Consider the following 20,712-nt stretch of genomic DNA (forward strand, 5'->3'; position numbering starts at 1 on the left):
GAAGGCACTTTGCATATGATTCAATCTCCAATTATATGGCTGCAGCTCAGTATATTTTCCTGTGCCTGTATCACTCTGTTGGACAAAAAAGACAAAGATGTATTCCAGGTTAAAACTTCTGAAATGTTCTCTTATTCCGAAGAGATCATATAACAGAAGAGTAAATCATCAATCTTCCCCCATTTTTTCAGGTTAAGGAACAATATAGAAACAGGTGGATAATTTTATTATACCCCATGTGGATTCCAACTGAAGTTCCATCCTTCATATTTCGAATCTACCCAAGATTACAGATATCTCCGGGACATACAATGTTCCTCGGACGGCTGCTCTCGCCGCATCCTGATATGCACACTCAGTGCCATGCGCCGCCATATGTACACACTCGACCTCTCCAGCAGCACTGACTCATCCTACCTCAAAGCTGTCCTTGTCTCCAGTTTCATTTTATTCTTTGTTTCATCCGATGCCATAACAAGAAACCTTGTCTCTTCCTTTCAGGTGCTAAGGAACGCAAGCTCCAATAACTTATTGGTACCAACACCCATCTGGGACCCTCCACCCCTTCCCGTCCCTCTGACCCCATCCCGTCTTCTAATCCCAGCCCTTGCCGTGTATTCACAATACCCTCTGACCTTTCCCTTTCTGATGCTGAACGGTCCGTACTCGCAAAGGACTCAGTTTTATCCCCTTACACCCTCACCTCAATGAATTTGGGCTCGGCACGATGCTGAACTCTTTTTCTGTTGCCTTCATCTCCGTGCTCACTTCTCTGGACAAGAGGCCTCCCACTGTTCAATGGATCCTTTCACCCGCCTCCCTCTACCTGGACCCCTCCCTCTGGCCTCCTACCTGCTCTTAATCTTGTCATTGAGAAGTGTTGGTATGATGCTGGCCAGCTGTTTTAATTTCTCTGCTCCTCTCACCCACTCCAACCTGTCTTCTGAACTTGCTGCACTCTGTTCCCTGAGGTCAAACCCTGACTTTACTGACAAGGGTGATGTTGTTGTCTGGCGTACAGACCTCTACCTTGTAGAGGCTGAGCGCCAACTCACAGACACTTCTTCCTACCTCCCCCTGGACCATGACCTCACCACCGAACATCAAGCCATTGTTTCCAGGACTGTCATTGACCTCATCACCTCTGGAGACCTTCCCTCCACAGCTTCCAACCTGAGTCTCCCAGCCCCACACAGCCCGCTTCTACCTCCTTCCCAAAATCCACAAACAGGATTGTCCCAGCAGACCAATCGTGTCAGCCTGTTCCTGCCCCATGGAACTCATTTCTTCCTATCTTGACTCCATTCTCTCACTCCTTGTCCAGTCTCTGCCCACCTTCATTTGTGATTCCTCTGATGCCCTAAGTGATTTCAACAATTTCCAGTTTCCTGGCCTCCTCTTCACCATGGACACCGAATCCCTCTACACCATCCCCTACCAGGATGGTCTGAGGGATCTGTGTTTCTTCCTTCAACAGAGGCCCAAACAATCCCTGGCTGAACTTGTTCTCTCTCAGAACAATTTCTCCTTTAACTTGTCGCACTTCCTGCAGATAAAAGGTGTGTTTATGGGTATCCGCATGGGCCCCAGTTATGCCTGTCTTTTTGTGGGGTATGTGGAACATTCCTTGTTCCAGTCCTACACAGGCCTCCTCCCACAACTCTTCTTTCGGTACATCGATGACTGTTTTGGTGCCGCTTCATGCACTCATCTGGACCTGGAAAAAATTGCTTTTGCTTCTGATTTCCACCCTTTCACCTTCACATGGACCATCTCTGACACTTCCCTTCCCTTCCTTGACCCCGCTGTCTCTTTTCCATTCCACCAATATTCATTACAAGCCCACTGACTCCTACAGCTTCCTCAGCTGCAGCTCCTCACACTCTGCTTCTTGTAAGGACTACATCCCATTCTCTCAGTTCCTTCTCCTCCGTCGCATCTGTTCTGATGATGCCACCTTCCAAAGCAACGCTTCTGACATATCTTTTTCCTTTACAGAGGTTTTCCCCCTACTCTGGTTGACAGTGCCCGCATCCTTGTCTGACCCATCTCCCACACCTCCGCCCTCGCCTCTTCCTCCCAGAACTATGATAGGGTCCCCCTTGTCCTCACTTTTCACCCCATCAGCTTCTGCATTCAAAGGATCATCCTCCGCCATTTCTGCCACTCCAGCATGATGCCACCACCAAACACATCTTCCTCTCACCCCCCACTCCCACCCCAGCGTCAGCATTCCATAGGGACCGTTCCCTCCCTGACACCCTGGTCTACTCCTCCATCTCCCCCAACTCACCTCTTCCCATGACACCCTCCCATGCAATCACAGAAGGTGCAACACCTGCCCCTTTACCTCCTTTTTCCTCACCGTCCAAGGGCCCAAACACTCCTTTCAGATTAAACAGCGCTTCACTTGCACCTCCTTCAATTCAGTCTACTGTATTTGCTGCTCCCAATGTGGTCTCCTCTACTTTGGGAAGACTGAACGCAGACCAGATGACTGCTTTGTGGAACACCTTCGCTCAGTCCGCAAGCATGACCCAGACCTTCCTGTCGCTTGCCATTTCAACACACCATCCTGCTCTCATGCCCACATCTGTCCTGGGTCTGCTGCAATGTTCCAGTGAAGCCCAATGCAAACTGGAGGAACAGCAGCTCATCTTCTGATTAGGTACCTTACAGCCTTCCAGACTTAACATCGAGTTCGACAACTTTAGACCATGAACTCTCTTGTCCCTCTTGACCCCCTTTTCAATCTATTTTTTGTTTATTTATTTATTTTAAAAAATTTGTTTAAAATTTAATTTTATTCTTTTATTTGTTCATTTGTTAATCCTTTTTTCCCCCAAAACCTCTCCTCCACAGGGCCATCTGTCACTTGTTTTTATGTTTTGCTTTCAGAGTGCTGACCCTTGTTCCGCTATTAACACCTTCTGCTATCTTACCTTTATACCACTATCAGCACCTTCTTTACCACTACCATTAACACTTCCTTTGTCTTGTGTCCATGACATCTTTGTCAATCTCTCCTTAGCTGTCACCTGTCCCTGATCTTCTACCTCATTCCACCGCCTCTCTTAAACAGTATAAAATCCATCATATTTCTACTTCTGTTTAGTTCTGAAGATGTCATGTGGACTTGAAAAGTTAACTCTGTTTCTCTCTCCATAGATGCTGTCAGACCTGCTGATATATCATAGTTCCGAGTTATAAATTAAACTTCAATAATGCTGGATTAATATCTTCAAATACAAGGTTGTAATAGCAACACTCAGTCACATTAGAGGATTCCTGCAAACTTCTGTTTTGCTATAGAAATACTGCATTAATTCTACTGCTAACATTATTATTAACAAAAGAATGCTCCAATTGTTCTGCCAGTTCTAGCATTATGAATATATGTTAGCTCTGAAATTCTGCAGGTGTGGTTCCCAAGGCTAATTCCTGTGCCTGTCATTATGTGTAACAAGAATGACACAATGCAGAAAAGTGTATGGTGATTCATTTTGGCAGGAAGAATGTTGATAGTAGTAGTAGTAGATAGGGAGAAACTCTAAAGGAGGTGCAGCAATAAAGGGACCTCGGTGTATACGTACGTAAGTCATTGGAGGTGGCAGGGCATGTTGAGATAGTGGTTAATAAAGCATACGATATCCCAGGTTTTATTAATAGAGGCATTGAGTACAAGAGTAAGGTGGTCAGGTATAAGGCATTAGGTTATGCCTCATCTGGAGTTTTGCAAAAGAAGCGTGACATGAGAAAAAACTTTTTCACACGAGTGGTTCTGGTCTGGAATGCACTTCCTGGAAGTGTGGTGGAGGCAGGTTCAACTGAGGCATTCAAGAGGGCATTGGATGACTATTTGAATAGAAACAATGTCCAAGGGTACATGGAAAAGGCAAGGCAATGGCAATAGACCATAATGCTCATTTGGAGAGCTGGTGCAGAAATTATGTTGAATGGCCTCCTTCTGTGCCATTAAGATTCTGTGATCCTGAGTACTGTATCCAGTTCTGGGCACCATACTTGAGGAAGGGTGTGAAGGTATTGGAGAGAGTACAGAGGATATTCACAAGAATTATTCCAGGAATGAACAACAGTAGCTGTGAGGATAGATTGGAGAGGTTAGGACTGTTTGATAAAGGTATTCAAGATCCTGAGGGGGATGCACAGGGCAAATAGTGAGAAACTGTTCCCACTCAAGAGAACATCAAGATCTAGAGAGCACAGATTCAAAATAATGGACAAAAGGAGTGGAAGTGATGTGAGGAAAACAATTTTCACCCAGAAGATGGTTGGAGTCTGGAACAAACTTCCTGAAAGGGTGGTGGAGGCAGGTTTGATCGAGATATTCAAAAGGGAATTGGATTGCTGTCTGAACAGAAAGAATGTGCAAGGTTTAGGGGATAAGGCAAGGGAATGGGACTATGTAAAATGCTCTTTCGGTGATCCAGTGCAGACTCAATGGGCTGAATGGCCTTCTTCTGCACTGTAAAGATTCCATGAAAGCTGTCAGGATCATTCATCGAAATAGACTGTGGAAGAGAAGATAATTAAAAAAAAGTGAAGTTCTTTTACATTTGCGTCCTCTTGACTACCCAGGTAAAGTAGTGCACCACAAAATCTTCAATTGATGGATTGAAAGTAGTTATTCAGGCCATGAAAAGTTTTTACTCTGGACAAGCTACCATTTTGGAGTTCCCAGCATTGAACCTTCATTGTGTATCAGATCTGTGACAAGCATCTTTCACTGTAGTTTACTGAATAAGGAGGTTAGGAACATGGTCATATTTTTATCTTCTTTGACAGCTTCAGTATGTTCTTTGTTCTCTTGATGTACATGGTATAGTCCCCGAGAGAGAAAAGCATTATATTCATTTTTTGCTTTATAAACTTTACATTAGTTTATATTTTATTGATGATCTTTTAGTCAATCATACATGCTATTAGCAGGCTGAATTTTTCATCAGTCATAAAGTAATTCATTTTGCAAAATGCCCTTATTGAATGTACAAACAGGCAAGTTATTGATATTCATGTCATTATGTTGCACTTGTCAAAACATTTCAAAAGTAATTATATTTACGAGCTTTATATACACGGGTGGCACGGTGGCGTAGTGGTTAGCGCCGCTGCCTCACAGCTCCAGGGACCCAGGTTTGATCCTGGCCTTGGGTGTCTGTGTGTGTGTAGTTTGTGTCTGTGGGGGTTTCTGCCACCATCCAAAGACGTGGTGGTTAGGTGGATTAGCTTTGGCAAATGGTCCCCTAGTGTGTGTGAGTGTCCTGGGCGTACCCCCACCTAGCGCCCATTGTCTGTTGGGATCGGCTCCAACTCCCTGCAATCCTGAATTGGATGAAATGATTCTGGAAGAGTAAGTTTTATGTACCATGACCACAGTTATACAGGTATATAAGCTTAGCTATTCTGTGTTTTTTTTTTCAAAATGGAACCAGTTGAGGAAGCAATGTCCTTGGTCACTGGGAGATGACCCTACTCTTCTCAGATTAGTGCCATGGATCAATAACACACCTGAATAAGCTGAAAATGCTTCAGCTTTACAATATCTCTCCAAATGTTGGCACTTCTGACTACCCAATACTCCTTAAGTATTGCATTGTTGTGTCAGCTTATATTTTAAACCTCACAAGGGGTTTGGAGCATAGAGTAAGGAAGTTTTGCTGCAATTATAAAGATCTTTGATGAGACCACATCTGGAGTACTGTGTACAGTTTTGGTCTCCTTAACTGAAGAAAGGATATACTTGTCTTAGACAGGGTGCAACATAAGTTTGTTAGATTGAGATAAGAGGGATGTCATGCAAGGAGAGATTGAACAAATTATCCTATAATCTCTGGAATTTAGAAGAATGAGAGGTGTTCTCAATCAAGCTGGTTGAAAGGTGGTTTCCCTAGCTGAAGAGTCTAGAACTAGGGGGCACTGTCTCAGGTTAAGGGATCAGCCACTCAGAACTGAGATGAGGAGAACATTTCTTCACTCAGAAGATAGTAAATTTTTGGAATTTTCTACCTCAGTCAATTAATGTTTTAAAGACTTAGATTGATAGATTTTGGGCACTCACGGGGTATGTGGATAGGATGGGAAAGTAGAGTAAATGTAGAAGTTCAGCCATGATCTTACTGAATGACGGATCAGGTTCAAGGGGTGTATGTCCTATTCCTGCTCACATCCTTCTGACTGAGATGAATGTTACCAGCTGAAACAAGATAACAGTTGCCACTTCCCGTAGTTCTATTGTCATATTTGGTTTAAACAATGTAAACTATAACACTACATCAAGAACTGAAATGAATTGCCAAGCCCAGCAGAATTATTACTACTTTCTGAATCCTAAAGGTGACAATTACTACAAAATCATTAACATTTACATTGATATGAACGGTCCAAATGATGGTTGTAGTCAATAGCTGCAACAGAGTTCCTTAATTTGCAGCTCTGCAAACTGAAAAAGAAACAAAAAACAGTTATAAACGTAGTTCAATTCTTAAGTACAGTGAATCTTGACAAAATCATATTTGGGATTTTGGTGAAGGTTTTTATTTTAACATACATAAATATCCAAGAGGGACTATTTCTGCTGTTTAATAAATACTTTTAAATATACTTTCGCTGCAAGTCGCAACAGTGGAAAGCTTTCCTCCGGTTAGTTGAATTGATAATTAATCCCACCCTATTGGAGTTGATTCCTTCCTCATCCCTTCAAAGGTAGCTTCTTTGAGTCTAAAACATCGTTCTGTGATCCTCTTTCCTGTTCAAGCCCTATACAGAATTCAATTGTAATATAGTCACAATTACCAAGATGTTTTCATACTAGCTGACTAAATATTTTGGTTACTGATAGCTAAAGGATCACTAGCTCCCTTATTGGCTCAAGTCACTCTGCTTTATGAAACTATTTCGAAGCATTCAATAAACATATGCTACTTTTCATGTGTGCTTTCACTCTCTCGATTTAGATATCCAATTATACATTTTCTTTCTTTTGGTCTTCGCCAATATGCGTGGTGCACTTTCCTCCATTAAATAATCAAATCAAGACCACAAAGTACAACATTTAGTCTTTTACATTATTTTCTGTTCCTTATTTTTTTCACAGAATTTTCACCTACGAATTACATTTATTTAAAACCCCCATTTTCTACTGAGGAGAGGAGGTGGCTGAGGAGGGGTGGAAGATGACAAGGGTTTATTAAGTATTCATGAATTCCCTATTTCTATCACAATTCAGTTACATTAATACATAATTTAGGTTGTACTTATAGCCATGTTGTTTTGATGTATACATTAGTAATTCAGACATGTCTGAAACAGCAGAGAAATATTTGTATATTCAAACACTATTTTGTGCAGAGAGAAATTATCCCAATGAACTGCTCAATTTTAAATTAATTAATTTAATTGCTTCTTTGCCTTCACAAGTCACAAGACTAACCAAGTGATTATTATCCTCCTCTCCCACCCCACTTCCAGACTTGGAGGTAAAGGCAGAAATAAAGACTTGTGATTATATAGAGCCTTTTGCAACCTCAATGTCCCAAAGTGCTTTACAATCAATTATAAGAGTAGTTGCTGTTGTAATGTAGAAAATGTGGTAGGCAATTTGCAAACAGCAAGTTCCCATAAATAGCAACGTAATAATGATCAAATAATATTTTTTTGAAAAATGTGAAGATTGTTGAGGGATTAATATTAGCCAGTACTAAATCTCTACTTTGCACTTTCCACAACAGCACCTCAGATTGTGAATTCAATATCTTGAGGAACAGAACTGAAGTACACTGCCACCCCCTTTCCACTATGGTCAACCTCAAATTATTTTAAATATAAAGCTATTAGGAAGCCAGCTGAACTGCATTAACTTAAAAACAAAAAAACTTGCAGCGATTAATTGCATCTCCAAGGATGCCCCCAAAGGAATAAAACATTCTGTAACTGAATGTACATTTTAGAATTTAGCTTAAGTTTCTTTGAATTCTTTCGCTGGATGTGGGAGTCACTGGCAGGGGCTTTCCTAATTTCCCTTGAGAAGGTGATGGTGAGTCACAGAATCTCTCAGTGCAGAAGAGGCCCTTCGGCCCATCGAGTCTGCACCGACACGTGAGAAACACGTGTCGCCTTCTTGAGTGGTTTGCTGGATGGGAGGGCAATTAAGAGTAAACCACATTGCTGTGGGACTAGAGTCACACGTAGGCCAGTTTGGGTGAAGATGGCACCTTTCCTCCCCTGAAGGACATCAGTGAAGCCTTTTTTTTTATACGACAAAACAGTAGTGTCATAATTAATGGAACCAGCATTTTATTCTACGTTTAATAAGCAAATACAAATTCCTTCAGCTGCTGTGGTGGGAGTTGAACTCGATGCATTAGTCCAGACCTCTGGATTACCAGCCCAGTGATATAAGCACCATGCTACTGTTGCACCCCAGTATGGGATGGATGAAAAAGATGTTTAAAACTCAAAACACTTTAGGTTTCTAACATCAATGGCCTATTAGTTGAGTCAGAAGCTGTATTAGCAGAAGTCTGGAGGGTAGGACACCTGGCTTACCTTGAAACCTTAGAAATATCAAAGCAAGGCATGATAAAAGAATGAAAACAGAATAAAACATAAAAGGTGAAAATAAAGATAAAATAAAATGGAAGCAAAAGTAGATCAAAAACACAATGGAAAACTGGAGGAATTGGGAAGAATAAAAGAATGTTAAAGCATTAAAAAAAATTGTATATGACAAATTAACCCATTTTGAACCCTTTCCTCAACTTTTGCAAACGTGACTGCTGTTGCATAAGTTTTAACCGCATGGGTCAATAAACTATCTTCTAACACATTAACTTATTAGTTGAATAAAGATACCTCATAGCTTCATCTTCAAAATCATCCCTCGAAGATACTTCACTGGCACAATCCTCTATCATTAGCATTTCATTGGTTTTATGCCTTAGAAATGAAATAGATATAACGATAACACATCAAAAATATAAACTGCAAGTCTTCCTTTACTAGATCGGAGAGTTTTCTCAATAGTTTAATCAGAATTTACGACAGATTAATTAATCTTCAAAGAATCTCTTGCAAATGTTCTGTGCAAAGCCTAGTGCACAAAGCTGCTAGATAACCTCAAGGCTGAACTTGCTGTGGATTTGCTTTAATAAGAAGTCACACTATATAAGAGTCATGCAGCAAAGGTCTGACTTTTTCTCTGTTGGCCTCCAGAATAGAATCTATTTTACATACTACTGCCAATAAAGGTTTCTCCACAATAATAATGTATTAGTTTATCTTGAAACACTGATGCACATGTTTCTGTTTTCCATACAGATGTGGTATCAGATGTTTGGAAGCAGTACTCATAACTGTAGGCATAACTGAAAGAGACAAATGCATTACTGCATGTAAACCATGCACAAATCAGTCTAAAAACAAACTAATGAAAAATGTTGTAGTGTCATATGATTTGTGAACAATTGTTCAAATCTTACACTTAATTATGTTAACAGTTATGAAGAATGTATGCTCATAAGCACTTCTGTGTAAAGTTGACACCTAGACTAATCTCTAACATGGTGAATAACTCAAATTGCTGTTTGTCACCTTAAACAATGTTGTTACAGAATGTTAAATTACCCACCATAGACATGATCTTCCTCATTCTTAGAGGAATTTCACATGCAAACAGGAGATACAAGAAAAGAGACACCAAAGACATTCCCTTCAAGAGCTTTGCCACACTTGTGTAATGTGCCCCATTCATGTATGGAGCAATGTTGTGAACTGGATTGCTAGTTAACTTTCCAGGAGATATTTGAGAATTAAACGTGGTCATGCACACATTAACAGTGTCAAACAATATTGCGCCCATAGAAAGCTGAGGGACAGGAAAGATAGAATATCCCCAGAATTATGATAGGTAGCCCAACATTGCTCATCATTCATTCAATACCACATATAAATAAAGATAGTATGAAGCATTGCACAACATGAGTATAGAATACTGAGGACCTAAATGGGTAGCTTGGTCTGCTTATGCTGAGAAAATTAAGACAGAACTTGTAAATGAAGACAGTTTTGTTGTCCCAGTTGTTGCCCCACAGACTGTGCTGAGCAAAAACCTACAACCGTAGGGCCACAAACTCATTGGAACAAGGACAGAAGAGACAAAATTTACCCTGTGGTTCATGGTTAGCCAAGGAAAAACAATTTTCTAACCTATGCTTAGTAATGGGTTTACCTAATATACAGCTGTATACTTTAACGGTGTTATTTTCTTTAGTTTAGGTGGTTCCAGATCAGCTCCCAGGCTGGAGTGAAATTGCAGTCCCATTTAAGATGAATGGAGCTGCACTGGCACACAGGCAGCCCCTTCCTGAAAGTAACATTACTGGAGTCGCCTGGAGCAAGGAGACCTGAAATGGCATGGTAAGACATCAGAGTTTTAAAAAAGGCAACAAGTAAGGAAGGTTTATTTTTAAGTATCTTTACATAGACATTGAGGATATTCTTTGAACCCAATGTACTCCCCAATCCTTGACTTACCATTCAAGAATGAGAATTTAAAAGGCTTGAAATCCAAGACAATCAACTCAAGGCTAGGACTTTGCAGGTAGGTGTATAGGCAATGCAATGGAACAATTTAAATGTAACCTTCTCAGTAATACTAGGATATTGCTAGGCTATAGCTGTGGTAGCATACCATTTAAAAAATACCCAATTCTAATGATGCAATCAGTTTTCAAAATTCAAAAAAGTCCACTTAGTTTCCATTTCTCCTTATTCTGTTTAACCATAGCAGCAATTACTAAAACTTACTGCTGATGTGCAAAAGTCAGAATCAGGACTTAAACTTGCATATTATCAAAAGGTCTAATAATTGGCAAGATTTTTCATTTTTAATAAATCCCCATTGCAACCATTTACATACAAGTTTATTTCACACACTATCAGAATGTGATCTATGGCAAGGTAAAAATGATGTAGATGGACTCTGTTTGACAGCCATGTTAGTTTGGAAACTTATCCGATATTCCAAAGATAAAAGCAAAAAACTGCGGATGCTGGAAATCCAAAACAAAAACAAAAATACCTGGAAAAACTCAGCAGGTCTGGCAGCATCTGCGGAGAGGAGCACAGTTAACGTTTCGAGTCCGAATGACCCTTCAACAGAACTTAGTAAAAATAGAAGAGAGGTGAAATATAAGCTGGTTTAAGGGGAAGGGGGTGGGGGGGTGGGGGAGAGACAAGAAGAGCTGGATAGAGGGCCAGTGACAGGTGGAGATAACCAAAAGATGTCACAGACAAAAGGACAAAGAGGTGTTGAAGGTGGTGATATTATCTAAAGGAAGGTGCTAATTAAGGGTAGAAAGCAGGACGAGCAAGGTACAGGTAGCCCTAGTGGGGGTGGGGTGGGGGGAAGGGATCAAAACAGGCTAAAAGGTGGAGATAAAACAATGGATGGAAATACACTTAAAAATAATGGAAGTAGGTGGGAAAAGAAAAATCTATATAAATTATTGGAAAAAACAAAAAGGAGGGGGAAAGTCAGAAAGGGGATGGGGATGGAAGAGAGAGTTCATGATCTAAAATTGTTGAACTCAATATTCAGTCCGGAAGGCTGTAAAGTGCCTAGTCGGAAGATGAGGTGCTGTTCCTCCAGTTTGCGTTGAGCTTCACTGGAACAATGCAGCAAGCCAAGGACGGACATGTGGGCATGAGAGCAGGGTGGAGTGTTGAAATGGCAAGCGACAGGGAGGTCTGGGTAATGCTTGCGGACAGACTGAAGGTGTTCTGCAAAGCGGTCACCCAGTCTGCGTTTGGTCTCTCCAATGTAGAGGAAACCAACGAATGCAGTAGAGTAAATTGAAATGCTGCTTCACTTGAAAGGAATGTTTGGGCCCTTGGACGGTGAGAGGGGGAGTAAAAGGGCAGGTGTTGCATCTTCTGCGGTTGCATGGGACGGTGCCGTGGGAGGGGGTTGAGGTGCAGGGGGTGATGGAGGAGTGGACCAGGGTGTCCCGGAGGGAACGATCCCTGCGGAATGCCTCTGGGGGGGGGTGAAGGGAAGATGTGTTTGGTGGTGGCATCATGCTGGTGTTGGCAGAGGATGATCCTTTGAATGCAGAGGCTGGTGGTGTGATAAGTGAGGACAAGAGGGACCCTATCATGTTTCTGGGAGGGAGAAGAAGGTGTGAGGGCAGATGCGCGGGAGATGGGCCGGACACGGTTGAGGGCCCTGTCAACCACCGTGGGTGGATAACCTCGGTTAAGGAAGGAGGAGGACATGTCAGAGGAACTGACATGCTTTCTATCTTTAATTTTAATTTAATCATGCTTTCTACCCTTAATTAGCACATTCATTTAGATAATATCACCACCTTCAACACCTCTTTGTCCTTTTTTCTGTGACATCTTTTGGTTATTTCCACCTATCACTGGTCCTCTATCCAGCTCTTCTTGTCCCCCCACCCACCCACCCCCACCCCCAACCCACCCCACCCACCACCCCCACCACCACCACCCCCCCACAACCACCTCACCCACCCCCCCCACCACCCCACCCCCCACCACCCCTCCCCCCCCACCCCCCCCCCACCACCCCCACCCCCCCCCACCACCCCCACCCACCCCCCACCCACCCCCACCCACCCCCCACCCACAACCCCCCCACAACCCCCCCCACCACCCCTCCCCCCCCCCCAACAACCACCTTTTTTATTTAGTTCTGTTGAAGGGTCATTCGGACTCGAAACGCTAACTGTGCTCCTCTCCACAGATGCTGCCAGATCCGATATTCCAAAGATTGTTCAGGGCTATATGTCGATCAAGAATCAATTAAACAAAGCCGTTATTAAAATTAACATTAATCATAACATATAAAATTCTGTGGGGGTTTGACAGGGTAAATGCTGAGAGGCTATGTCCTCTCATGAGGGAACCTAGAACTAGGGGTCAGAGTTTAAAAATAAGGGGTCTCCCATTTGAGATGGGGACGAGGAGGAATTTCTTCTCTCAGAAGGTCATCAGTCACAGAGAGCAGTGGAGGCTGATTGACACAGGAGTCAAGGTTTATGGGGAACAGGCAGGAAAGTGGAGTTGAGGCCACAATCCAATCAGCCACGATCTTAATGAATGATGCAGCAGGCTCAAGGCACTGAATGGCCTAGTCCTATTTCTTCTGTCCTAATAAACGCAGTCAAATATGTACATAGGATTTTATGAATGATCACCTTAGGCAGCAGACTCTGTTGTTTCAGGCCAGGGGAGAAAGCAAAGCCTGAAGTGGTGCAGGTGGGAGGAACTTGCTCACTTACTGCAGACTGTAGGGATCGCCAGCAGTGGAGGTGTAGGGTTGCCAGCTGTGATTAAACGTATTCCTGGAGGTTTCATCACACGACTTGCCCCCACGCTCCAGCCGTGAGTCAGCCAACCCAACACATCCATCCTTGAGGCTTAGACCACCTTTCCTACGCCAATTGGAAAGCAAAAAGACTCAGTAGCCAATTGGATGATGTTTGACTATCAGCCAAACAGCCCATCTTCCCCAGTTTCAATACTTTTATATCTGTTAAAGAGAAATGTTGAAAGAAAAAGCACAATCTATTTTAACGTTCCGATGAGTTTTCTCCAGTGCTGCACACAGCAGTATCCTTCCAACTGGTCTTCAATTTCCTGGTGGGTTGGTAACCCTATGGCGGGTCCCCCAGAAGGTGGATGAGGGAAGCCACCCCCTCCAGGTTGCTGTGCAGGTGAGCGGGGAAGACGCTCTCAATCCAGGGCAGCGTTTCACCTCCGTGGCCGCCGGCATTTGGCTCCAGCGAGTCGGTCCCGCTATGTCATGACGTCACGCCTCTCATTTACATCATGACGTACGTATGTTTTGACGTAATCTGACGTCGTAACCGTGGAAACATGAACCGACGCGCCGTTCCTTTTTTTTTAAGAAAAGAATTAAAATAGCACAAATGAAGAATTGGAAAGCGACAGATCGACACCTCGTTACTTTTTTGAAGGCGGGTAAAGGGCTGATATTTTAACTGTGTATTTTCTTGTACGCTTTCCCAACGAGTATTGGGAGACGGAAGCGTTTCCGCCGGACGTTTGAGTGTGTGACTCCCTCGACCGGAAGCGGTCCGTCCGGAGGTTGGTGCCGGGTTGTGAAAAGTAGAATGAACCCGCTGCTGGTGGCGGACTTGCTGCTGCGGCTCGGTCATGGCCCGCGTTCCGCCACCACCTCCTTACGGGAGTTGTGCCGCTGGTGCCGGGAGGCAGAAGACCAGGGGCTGCCCGACGCCGATCGAGTGGAGATGCTGCGCCTCTTGGTGGAGAGGCTGGGCCCCGGCGGACACCCGGGCGACCCCGGAGGCGGCGAGTGTCGGTCCCGGGACCCGGCCGCCGAGCAGGATCTGCCGAGCTCCTTGCGGGACGTGGCCGTCGGCTGGTGCCTGCCGCTGTTGCGGGGTTTGCGCTTGGAAGGGCCGGGAGGCCAGTTCCAGGAGCCGGGCCGGAGGCTGGTGCACTCTCTCTGCGCCCTGCTCCACGCCTGCTGCCGGCAGGCTCCGCCGGCCCTGCTGCAAGACGTCGCCGGCTCTTCCTTGCGTGATCTGCGGGGCTACACCGAGGAACGGGGCAGGGTTGGCTCGACCGGGGGTAAGGAGGAGTCCCAAAGCCCGGAGTACTTGGACATTCAGGTCGCCATCGAGGTGCTGGTGAAGACGGCGCCGTTGCTTCTGGAGCGAGGGATTGGGACAGAAGAGTTGCTGTCGCTCACTCTGACCGCCGTGAAGGTGGGAGAGGATAGCGTGGCGTCCAGGATGGTCACCGGGGTAATCCCGGCCCTGCTTCCGAACCCAGGCAGCTCGGTGCAAAAGTGCCCCACCGTCCAAGACATCTGGGATCGAGTGAAACGTTGGGAAAAGACCACCACTGTCTCCAGAGTCCTGCTGCTTCTGAGCTCGCTTCCTCATCATCTGCTTCTTTGCACCGGAGACCGGTCACCCCACCAGACCTTCGACCTACGAATTTGCCCGCAGTTTTGGGAAGTGGTGCAGAGGGGACTGGTGCAGCCGGATAACACGTCGCGCAAGAGGGCTATGTACCTGCTGAAAAGAGCTGTGGATGTTTCGAACACGTTGAAGAGTGAAATCTGCTCAGAGTGCCAGGCTGAATCTGGTGCGTTGAATTATTTGTAAGAAATGACAATAGTTACTGTTGCTGGAATTGGAGGCAACAAAACCTGTTAATTCTTGATCCCCTTTTCCAAAATTCTGAAATGATTTGAAGTGATAACCCTTACCGATGACAGTGGTTATATTTTATACAGAATAAGTAAGATTTGACACGTGCTAATATGTGAACAACGGTATAAAAGCACAACAGCATTACCGTTAAGTCCTGGGTAGAAGTGTGATCTCCACATAACTACTCGTGGTGGTGGCCCCAGGTACCAGTGCAACATGCAAGGCCTCTGAATTTCTGTGCTCAGGTAATCTCCTCTTGTACTTTCTTTACACAGCAAGGCCTATGGAGACTGATTTAATCCTTCACTATCTTGCAATTATTTGAAAGACCCAATTACAAAAAAATGACATTGAACCATCTCTGCCTGCGCAAATCATGCCAAATTCTCAAGAACTCTGTATTCCCATGCTCTGACACCTATCAGTTCCTAAATATTCCAATGCCAATGGTTGGCCAAAATAAGGATAATGTGGTGGCCTTCGCAGTCAGTTATTTTGTCTCAGCTCCAATTCACTTCTGAACCTCTGAGATCCTGCATAGGTGTTTCTCTCCCTGTTCCCACGCAACTAGATGCCTGTTTTCACACTCTACTAGATTTCTGCTGAAGTTTACCTTTTTAAGATTTACCTTTCCAGACTTTCAGGGTCAAAAACATTTAGTCAATAAAGGCCCAAACCACAATTAGTACGTCAAGTCACCTCTTAGCTGCCTTTACCAAGTGCATATCACAAGCAGGAATAAAACAGTTCAGTATAAGATCAAGTGCAACAATGAAAGTAAAGAAAGTACAACCAGCCATAGTATTTAAGTTAGTTTTAGTTAATTAGCAAGAAAACCCGATGAGGGATTTTCCAGGATTCTTGTAATGTGTAAAGACTGAATGAAGTTAGTCAACATGGGTTATGTTTAACTACAATTATAGGATGTTTTGATGGAATAATGATATATATAGATTAGGGGATATGTTGGATGTGGTTTATGCAGAATTTGCAAACATTTGATAAAATGCTGCGTAAGGACCTTTGTTGAGAAAATTAAAGCCCATGACCAAAAGGCAGAAGTGACTGTGAAGATAGAGAGACAGCTGAAAAATTGGCGAAGAGTGTCCTAGTGTTGGGATCTATTTTTGTACGTGTACAGAGTCATTGTATGATCGTTACTTAGAAATAAAAGGTCCGATACCAAAGTGGGAGGAGTAGCAAAATGCCAAAAAGACTAAAGAACAGAACATAAACTGGCTAGGAGAATGGAGAAATAAGACTCCTTTTAATATGGGAAGATGAGAGAGATTGCAATTGGCAACAAGAATAAAATAAAGAGTTAGAGCTTAAATACTATATTTCTTAATGTATTTGGAGCAAAAAGGATGCAGATAGATACTTAAATTCTTAAAAACGAATAACAAGATAAAATAAAGTTAAGAAGGCAAATGAGATTTGAGCTTTTAAATCGAGAAGGGATGAGCTCAAGAGTAAAGCTGTCAAGATAACTATGTCTGGAATGATAGTTACACCAGATCTTCAGTACTGTACATGATTTTGGGCTCCTTGCTATAAGAAGAATAGAATGGCCTCAGAGACCATGTAGTTAATATTTACCAGGATGATATCTGGAGCTAGAGATAAAGTTTAGAGCATCCAGGGCTAGGTGTTCTCATAATGTGATGATTGAGGCAGGATTTAATCGACAAGTTCAAAATGATGAGGATAAACAGGATAAACATAGATTATTTGCATTGGGGCATAAATTGAAAAGGTCACAATGTAGGTACAAGATTCATGAAAAGGGAAATTGAAAAAAACTCTTTTGGAGTAATCAGAATACTTTGAAACAAGTGATGATTGATGCTAGATTGCATTCAAAAGGTTTATTTTTAAGTGGAATATCAAAATTGGACTATGTAAAATCAGCAGCGAAGCTTAAATTCAGCACATGTAGGCAACTACTATGCCAAAAAATAAAAACCCTTTGCCTTGTATGTTTTAATTTCTAGAAGAAATTAGTGAAATACTGTGCCAGCAATGCTAGATGAACACCTTTTGGTTCTATTTTCCTTTATCCCTTTGCCTGCATAGTGTCTGTAACCTAGAAAAATATCCCAAGGCACTTCAGAGAGGCATAAGGAGGTGGGGTGGTGTATAAGGGGCTGGAGCCAGAGGAATGGAGAAACCGGGGAGGGGTTAGAGGGCAAGAGGAGGTTAAGAGATTAAAGGGATGGGGAGGCCTTGGAGGAATTTAAACATAAGGATCGAAATTTAAAATGTGAGGTATTGGAGGACATTTGAGGGCAGGACTGATGGGTAAGCAAGACTTGTTGTGAAATAAGACATTGCCATTTGAGTTTTGCTTCAGCTGGTGGATGGAACCTGGCCTAAGGAGTATTGAAATAGGTAAGATTTGGAGGTGATGGGGGGAATATTCGAGACGCTAAATGAAAGAAAAGCCCTGGATTTGAAGGTTACTGAAAGCTTTTTGTCCACAAGGATCAACCAACAAGCAACCAACTAGAGATAAGGCTATTTTGGACCTAGTATTATCTAATGAGAAAGGGCTATTCAATATTCTTGCTGTAAAGGAGCCATTATGAAATAGTGACCTTAACATGATAGAGTTTTACATTCTGTTTGAAAGCGATACAGTTTATTCTGAAATGAGGGTCCTAAATCTGGACAAAGGAAATTGAGGGTCTATGTGGATTGGGAAAATACATTAAAAGATTTGATGGTAGGCAGGCAATGGCTAGTACTTAAAGAAGTTTTACATAGTCTACAGCAAATTTACATTCCTCTAAGACATGAAAACCCAACAGGAAAAATGAGTCAACCATGGGGGCTTTTGCTAGTTCTGTTGGGGGGTATTTAAACTAGTGTGGCAGGGGGATGGGATCCCAGGAGTAGGATCAGATAGGTCAGATTCAGATCAGAAAAATGGAGGTAGAACATTAGCTAGGGACGTTGTGATAGACATGGAGTTACAGGAGAAGCAAAGTTTAAAAAGTATCCAGCAAGGGAAATAGATGGGGTTAAACCGTTTATACTTCAATGCAAGGAGTATTGCAAACAAGGTAGGTGAGTTAAGGGCACAGGTAGACACATGGCAGCAGGATGTCATTGCTATAATGGAGACCTGGCTAAAGGAGGGACAAAACTGGCAGCTAAATATCCCTGGTCATAGAGTCTTCAGACACGATAGAGTAGGAGATAAAAAAGGAGTTGGGGGGGGGCTAGCACTGATGGTTAAAGAATCAATTCCAGTTGTGAGAAGGGATGATATACCAAATGGGTCAACAAACGAGGCTTTATGGATTGAGCTCAGAAATAGAAAAGGGGCAGTCACACTACTGGGAGTATACTACAGACTCCCAAATAGTGAAAGGGAGATAGAAGAAGAAATATGTAGGCAAATTTCTGCTTGTAAGAAGAGGGCAATAAAAGTAGGAGACTTCAACTATCCTAATATCAACTGGGATTCAAACATTATAAGGGGCACTAAGGGAGAAAAATTCATGCAGTGTGTCCAGGAAAATTTTTTCAACCAATTAGTGACAAACGCAACAAGAGGAGATGCAACTCTAGACCTAGTCTTGGGGAACGAAGAAGGGCAAGTGGGTGAAGTGACAGTTGGCAACCATATCGGGGATAGTGATCACAATTCAGTTAGATTTAGCATTACCATGGAAAAGGACAGAGATAAAGCAGGAGTAAAAGTCTTGAACTGGGGAAAGACAAATTTTGCAGAAATGAGAAGGGACTTGGCTGAGGTGGACTGGACAGCACTGCTGGAGGAAAAAACAGTGGAAAACCAATGGGAAACACTAAAAAGCGAGATCCTAATTGTACAAAGTAGACATGTCCCCTACAAAAATAACAGTGGTACTGCCAAATCTAGACCCCCCTGGTTGTCTAGAGGAATACAGGGGAAGATCAAACAGAAAAAGAAAGCGTACAATAGGCACAAAGAACTAAACACTGCAGATAGCCTAGATGAATATAGGAAGTGCAGGGACGAAGTAAAAAAGGAAATAAGGGAAATCAAAGAAAGGGCATGAAAAAAGATTAGCAAGTAAAGTTAAAGATAACCCAAAGATGTTTTACCAATACATTAATGCTAAAAGGTTAGTTAAGGAAAAAGTGGGACCTATCAGAGATGAAGATGGAAACTTGTGTGTAGATGCAGAGGCTGTGGGAAGGGTTTTGAATGAATATTTAGTCTCCGTGTTTACAAAGGAAAGGGAGGATGTAGATATGGTAGTCCAGGAGGAACACTGCAAGATATTGGACGGGATAGTCATAAAGAGAGAGGAAGTACTCGAACGGTTGAAATCCTTGAAAGTTGATAAGTCACCAGGGCCAGATGGATTGTTTCCGAGGCTGCTGAAGGAAGTCAGGGAGGAGATAGCAGATGCTCTGAGGATGATTTTCCAATCTTCACTAGATACAGGGGAGGTACTGGAGAAATGCAAACGTAGTTCCATTGTTTAAAAAGGGATCAAAGGAAATGCCAAGCAATTATAGGCCAGTTAGTCTTACATCGGTGGTGAGCAAATTAGTAGAATCAATCCTGAGAGATAGGATTAACTGTCATGTGGAAAGGCATGGACTAGTCAGGGATGGTCAGCATAGATTTGTTAAAGGAAGGTCTTGCCTCACAAATTTGATTGAATTCTTTGAGGAAGTGACAAGAAGGGTTGATGAAGGTAGTGCAGTGGATGTTGTGCACATGGATTTTACCAAGGCATTTGACAAGGTCCCATATGGCAAATTGGTCAGGAAAGTAAAAGCCCATGGGATTCAGGGTAATGTGGCAAACTGAATAAAAGGAGAGACCAAACGCAGACTGGGTGACCGCTTTGCGGAACACCTTCAGTCAGTCCGCAAGCATAACCCAGACCTCCCTGTCGCTTGCTATTTCACCCTGCTCTCATGCCCACATGTTCGTCCTTGGCCTGCTGCATTGTTCCAGTGAAGCTCAACGCAAACTGGAGGAACAGTTTCCGACTAGGCACTTTACAGCCTTCCAGACTGAATGTTGAGTTCAACAATTTTAGATCATGAACTCGCTCCTCCATCCCCATCCCCTTTCCGATCCCCCTTTTTTCCAAAAATTTATATAGATTTTTCTTTTCCCACCTATTTCCATTATTTTTAAATGTATTTCCATCCATTGTTTTATCTTTGCCTTTTAGCCTATTTCAATCCCTTCCACCCGCGCCCCCCCCCCACCCCCAAACCCCACCCCCACTAGGGCTACCTGTACCTTTATTATCACATTCCCTAGATAATATCAGCAGCTTCAACACCTCTTTGTCCTTTTGTCTGTGACATCTTTTGGTTATCCACCTATCACTGGCCCTCTATCCAGCTCTACCTGTCCCACCTCCCCTTAAACCAGCTTATATTTCACCTCTTTTCTATTTTTCCTTAGTTCTGTTGAAGGGTCATATGACTCGAAACGTTAACTGTA

General features: G+C 43.0%; 1 protein-coding gene and 1 long non-coding RNA gene across 5 annotated transcripts in view; one reads left to right on the forward strand and one right to left on the reverse strand.

Annotated features, from left to right (window-relative positions):
* Positions 1–4,874: 4,874 nt before the first annotated feature.
* Positions 4,875–13,879, reverse strand: LOC144689914 (uncharacterized). The gene is made up of 4 exons (XR_013578733.1): positions 13,411–13,879; positions 10,247–10,421; positions 8,872–8,955; positions 4,875–6,460 (listed from the first exon to the last, which is right to left on the reverse strand). It is a non-coding gene; the product is annotated as an uncharacterized LOC144689914 (long non-coding RNA).
* A 28-nt stretch (positions 13,880–13,907) lies between these two features.
* tarbp1 (TAR (HIV-1) RNA binding protein 1) overlaps positions 13,908–20,712 on the forward strand; it is a 189,617-nt gene continuing 182,812 nt past the window's right edge. The window contains exon 1 of one of the 4 annotated variants that reach the window (XM_078557419.1): positions 13,908–15,180. In XM_078557419.1, coding sequence (XP_078413545.1) covers positions 14,178–15,180 — 1,003 coding nt within the window. In that variant the 5' untranslated portion in view covers positions 13,908–14,177. The remainder of the gene's footprint in view (positions 15,181–20,712) is intronic. The other 3 variants (XR_013578732.1, XM_078557418.1, XM_078557417.1) reach the window with 3 other exon arrangements.

Source organism: Cetorhinus maximus, chromosome 14, assembly GCF_964194155.1.
Source record: "Cetorhinus maximus chromosome 14, sCetMax3.hap1.1, whole genome shotgun sequence".
In the NCBI taxonomy this organism is placed as follows: Eukaryota; Metazoa; Chordata; class Chondrichthyes; order Lamniformes; family Cetorhinidae; genus Cetorhinus; species Cetorhinus maximus.